Below are 5,192 nucleotides of genomic sequence, written 5' to 3'. Positions count from 1 at the left end.
AACTCCGATGAGTGCTCAGAGCCTTGTCGTCACGGCCGGGGACGGGGAGCTGTGTGCAGTCGAGGACGGTGCCGTGTGAAAAGCGTCAGCGAGGGGACGAGCCATGTGTGGTCCTTGACGCCTCCTTGGACTCCGATGCAGGCTGCCACATGTGCCCGGTGTCTCGGCGCTCCTCGACTGCCCACGATTCTGATTTCCGCCCCCGGCCGGTGGAGGGCTGTCTGCCGTGAGCTCTGTGCGGGGAGGCCACCCGCCCGCCCGCACGCCGTCCTGCGTCGGCTGTGTCTCCGTCTTTGTCCCTACAGGCGTGGTGATCTGTGCATGAGCCGGATGTCCCTGCTGCGTTTTATCCTTACAGTCGCTTTATCGAGTGGGAAGTGGAAACGTGAAAATGTCGATGTGGTGATTAGAAGCGTCAGTGGGTCATTTAAACTCGACCGCATTCGGGCGCAGATGGCACTGTGTGGCCTGGTTGTGGCGAGCCGTAGTTCAGTGTGTGTCCAGTGACGGAGGAAGCAGACAGGTGTGGCACACGCGCGCACACTAGGACACGTGCGCGCACTGGGACAAGCAAATCCACTCAGGGGGACTCTCTCGGGCAAAGGCACCGAAGCCAAGTGCGAGAAGGTCGGTAGCCACGCCTTTCGGTTTTAGCAAAACACTGGAAATGGCCCAAATCTCCCTCAGTGGGGGATGATCTACAGTAATTGCACAATGGGGTATTACACAGCAGCAAAAATGAAGGAAGTATAGCTACACTTAGATAAATCGTAGAAACGCGAGAAATGTAAAAATGTGACAAGGAAGGCTACATACAGACCACTTACACGGAGCTTAGAAATCAAGCAAAACGGAGAGAAATCTGGGGATCCACAAGTAGCAAATCTATTTTTAAAAGTAAGGGCGTGATCACCCCAAGACAGAGCACTGTCTCGGAGGGAGGCTGGAGGGCACGGAAGCAGAGGGGCGTTTCAGAGACAATGATTGGTAGGAGCCTGGGGTGTTTTCTGCTTCACAAGTTCCGTGTACATGACACATGAATTCGCAGGTGTGAAATATTACATAATACATTTACAAACAAAATATGAAGTGCCGGAAATATATTATTATTTAATGTGTGCAGGCAAACGTGTGCTGTATTATCTAAGATAGACAAGACAGTTGTCTATGTAAGAAACAGCCAAACCTGTACGGAATTTTTATGTTTAGGAGCCAAACTGACAACAATTGCCAGGAAGGGAAATCTCGATGTTGAGAAAACGCTCCGGACAACGGCCCTTTGACCTTATTTTATATGTTAGCATCAGAGGAGGAGACGGAGCGGGTCACGTGAAACCCTTTGGTGGTGCATTAAGGGGGTGAGGGAAAGCCGGGGGGGGGGTCTCTGGGATGGGATGAAAAGCAAAACGGAGGGACACACACTTCTCCTACACCTGTGGGTGCAGGCCAGGTGACGTTCACACCTAGATGGTCCCGGGGACCGGAGGACAGTGAGGGGCTCTGTGCTCAGGTGGGAGGTGGTACCCTGAAGGGTCTGGAGGAGGAGCCGACTCTGACCTTCGGAAGGTCTGTTATCTTAGATGCAAAAAGACTGGTAGGCAGACACTTCAGGTAAAGGCTGACCTTCGTCAAGGAGGCCACAGGCCTAGGACGGGACCACCCATCGTGACTCACAGTAGGTTAGGAATTTTCGTGTTCAGGCCGCCCGTGTGGTTACTCTCGGTCGCAGAGTTTGTAGGGCCCGCCGGGCCGGCCTCCCCCTGAGCTCGTCAGGTTCAGTCTGCAGCCCTTTTTTCCGTCCATACAGCGGAATATTACTCAGCCATTAAAAAGAAGGAAATCCTGCCATTTGCGACAACATGGATGGACCTTGAGGGCGTTAAGCTAAGTGAAATAAATCAGAGAAAGATAAATACTGTACGATTTCACTTATATGTAGAATCTAACAAAACAAAACAAAAATACCCGTGAGAGGTCAGCTTCGTGGTCCCAGGGCCGTGCGTGGGGGGTGAAGTGGGTGCCCATTGTAAGACGGGTCGGAACCGAGGTCACGGCCTCCAGGGCGATGGCCTCGGTTAGCTGCTGCAGGGTCCGTCAGAAAGCCATTAGGCGTAGATCCTGAGCCGTCATCACAAGCTGAAAAACGCATTTTTTCTCTCTTTTTTGGTGGGTAACTAAATTTATAGTGCTCATCATTTCGCAATATGTGTTAAGTCAGGTCATCACGCTGTACACTCTTTACTGACACCGTGCCGTGTGTCGAATCTCAGTAATGGGGGTGGGTAGCAAGGCAAGCTGCGATCAGGGCTGTTTATGGCCCTTTTAAGCCCTCTGGGCGCGGAAGTAGCCTCAGCGGCCTCCAGCTTCTGGGCACAGGGGTTTTGCGATGATCAGGGAGCCTGTGTCCTGTGGCAGTGAATGCGGCTCTGTTTCTTGGCCTGAGGGCAGGGTCTGTCTGCCTCCAGTGTCCGGAGGGAGGTGAGTGTGGGACACGGTGCGGGACAGTGAGGTCTGAGGAACCCGCCCAGACTCGCCACTGCACGGTGGGGTTCAGCCGCTTTCGCACACACTCCAGGGTTCTGGCGGCGAAGGGAAAACTGCACAGATGACCGGCCGCCACTCTGGCCTCGCGTGGTCCCTTCCCCGCAGCCTCGGTGGGCGCTGCCAGGAAGAGGGCTGCCACGCCAGGCGGCAGAGTGAGAACGAAGTGCAAGGGTGGTCTGTGTAGCCAGGCAGCGCCCGATGCCCGGCAGAAGCCGCCTCTGTCCCTCTGATGCCCGTGTCCCTGGCCCCCGGGCTGTGACCGGCGTTGCACCCCCAGCCCCTAGCTTTGGTCACTGCAGCATTACTTACAACAGTAAAGACTTAAAAGCAACCTGGGTGTCCATCGAAGGATGAATGGATGAAGAAGTGGTTTGTATATATATAAACCATGGAACGTGACTCGGCCATAAAAAAGAATGAAATCTCGCCACCTACAACCACGTGGACGGACCTAGAGGGTATTGTGCTGAGTGAAATAAGTCAGACAGAAAAAGGACAAATACTATATGATTTCACATACGTGCGGACTCTAGAAAACAAAATAAACAACAATCAAAACAGAAACGAAGTCATAGACACGGAGAACATTCTGGTGGTTGTCAGATGGGGGAGGCGGGGAAGGGCTTAGGAAGTACAAACTGGCAGTGACAGAGTAGTCACAGGGATGTAAAGTACAGTGTAGGGGACACAGTCGGTGATACTGTAGAGCTGTGTACGGTGCCAGCTGGGTACTAGATTTATTGGGGCGATGACTTCATAAGTTATCTTCATGTCTCATCATTATGTTGTACACCTGACATTAATATTGTGCATCAAGTGTAAGTGAAAAATTACAAAATTAGGAAAAACAAAAACAAAACAAAACAAAACAAAACAAAAAAACACACAAAAAACAACTGTCCGCCCAAGCAAGAACGCTTTGCAGGTTGGAGAGACACTAGGACTCGCCTGCCAGGCCAGATTTATTGCTGTGCGTTAAGTGGTGGGACATCTGGTCTGAAGGACCAGGTGGACGTAACGTGGACCCGGCCGTGTTCTCTGGCCTCGGGGCCCTCGGCCGCTTGACTGGTTAATAAATCAGTCCGAGAGGCTCGGACTAATTTATACCTCAGAGCCCACGAATCTATAACCTAAAGAAAAAAAAGTTTACTTGTTCCTTTAATCTTGGACTCCACGCCGTGGACAGTGATAGGCCCTCGCAGGGCCTTCTGATTAAGGAGTAGGGTGGCCGGCTGGAGAGGGCGGGCCTGGGGTGGGGTTCCCCAGAGACGCCCCCCCACAAGCCGTTGCTGTAGTCGGGGTGTTTGGTACTGAAGCCTCTGGTGGCTGCCCCGCTTCAGAAACGAAGTCCCCTCCTCGGTCGGTTGTGGGCCAACCAAGTGTCTTCTGTCTCCCCAGAGGTGGAAAACGACGTGCTGACCAGCAGGCCCGGGGCCAGTGTTAACCTGACCTGCCCGGGATGGGACCCGAGGGACAACGCCACCTTCCACTGGGTGCTCAGGAGTCGGGGCGCAGGCTCCCACCACAGCCGCTGGGCCGGCATGGGGAGGACACTGCTCCTGAGGTCCGTGCAGCTCAATAGCTCTGGGAACTATTTGTGCTACCAGGATGGCCGCTGGGCCGGGACCGTGCACCTGCTGGTGGAGGGTGAGTAGGTCCTCGGGGCCTTCGCGGCAGCTCCCTGCGGGCCCTGTGCCTCCCAGACAGCTTCCCCGCCTGACCCTTCAACTCCTGTTACTTCCGTGGCCCACGGAGTTTGGGAAAAGGCCCGCTGACATCTGCCAGCGAGGCTGGCGCAGATTCCCGCTGGTGGGGACCGGTCCAGCTGGCCTTGCCATGCAGTTAGGGCTTGAGGAGGACTGGCGAATGGCCTGGGGGCCGGTGGCGAGGAGGCCTGGGTTTGAATTGTTCTTCAAAGCTCAGCTCCTGCCCACTGTTCCCTCTTCCGTAGGATAAGGTTAATTTTGTTACCTGACCTCAGAGTTGTTGCAAAGGCTAAGCGAGCGTGTGTGTGTGTGTGCGTGTGTGCGTGTGTGTGTGCGTGTGTGGGTGCGTGTGTGCGTGCGTGTGTGCGTGTGTGTGTGCGTGTGTGGGTGCGTGTGTGCGTGCGTGTGTGCGTGTGTGTGTGTGTGCACGCACTCACACGTGTATGCAGGGTGCTGAAAACTGCATAGCACATACCAGCTCTCAGAGGAACCGTTTTTATTTTTAGAATTGGCAGGTTCTTGGCTCCATCTCATGGAGATGAAGATGTCACGGAGCCAGGTGCCCTGTGTGCCAGGCCCCGTGCGAGGCCTTTTCTTCCTCGTTGTGTCATGCCCCCGTCCCGGTGGCCCTGTGAGGGAGGGAGGAAGCAGTGTTATTATTATTATGGATCGTCCCTTAATTTTATAGTAGGACACTGAGGAGGAGTTGGGCGGGCCCAGGACCACACGAGCAGGCTGTCGGGGTGCCCGAGCCCCTGTTTCTGGTGGTTCTCGCTCCCTGTGGACAAGTCGGCCCCTGGGCGCCGCCCGTCACCACTGAGCTGCGTGTGGCTCTGTGGCCGTCCACGTCCTGAGCCACAGATGGCGCCAGGGCTGGGGAATGGGGGGCGAGCCAAGTGCTCCCAGGAGAAGCGGGGAAAGGCAAGCTCTAGAGCGCCTCAC

At 54.9% G+C, this 5,192-nt stretch overlaps 1 protein-coding gene across 1 annotated transcript in view; it reads left to right on the top strand.

Moving 5' to 3' along the window:
* The window catches only part of IL6R (interleukin 6 receptor), a 56,246-nt gene that overhangs the window by 32,289 nt on the left and 18,765 nt on the right, over window positions 1-5,192 (top strand). Inside the window, exon 2 of the mRNA XM_025040848.1 lies at window positions 3,840-4,191. Coding sequence (XP_024896616.1) covers window positions 3,840-4,191 — 352 coding nt within the window. The remainder of the gene's footprint in view (window positions 1-3,839; window positions 4,192-5,192) is intronic.

This window comes from Pteropus alecto, unplaced genomic scaffold (assembly GCF_000325575.1).
Source record: "Pteropus alecto unplaced genomic scaffold, ASM32557v1 scaffold49, whole genome shotgun sequence".
In the NCBI taxonomy this organism is placed as follows: domain Eukaryota; kingdom Metazoa; phylum Chordata; class Mammalia; order Chiroptera; family Pteropodidae; genus Pteropus; species Pteropus alecto.
The sequence above is the reverse complement of the archived record's forward strand: the minus strand, read 5'-3'. Positions and strand labels throughout refer to the sequence as shown.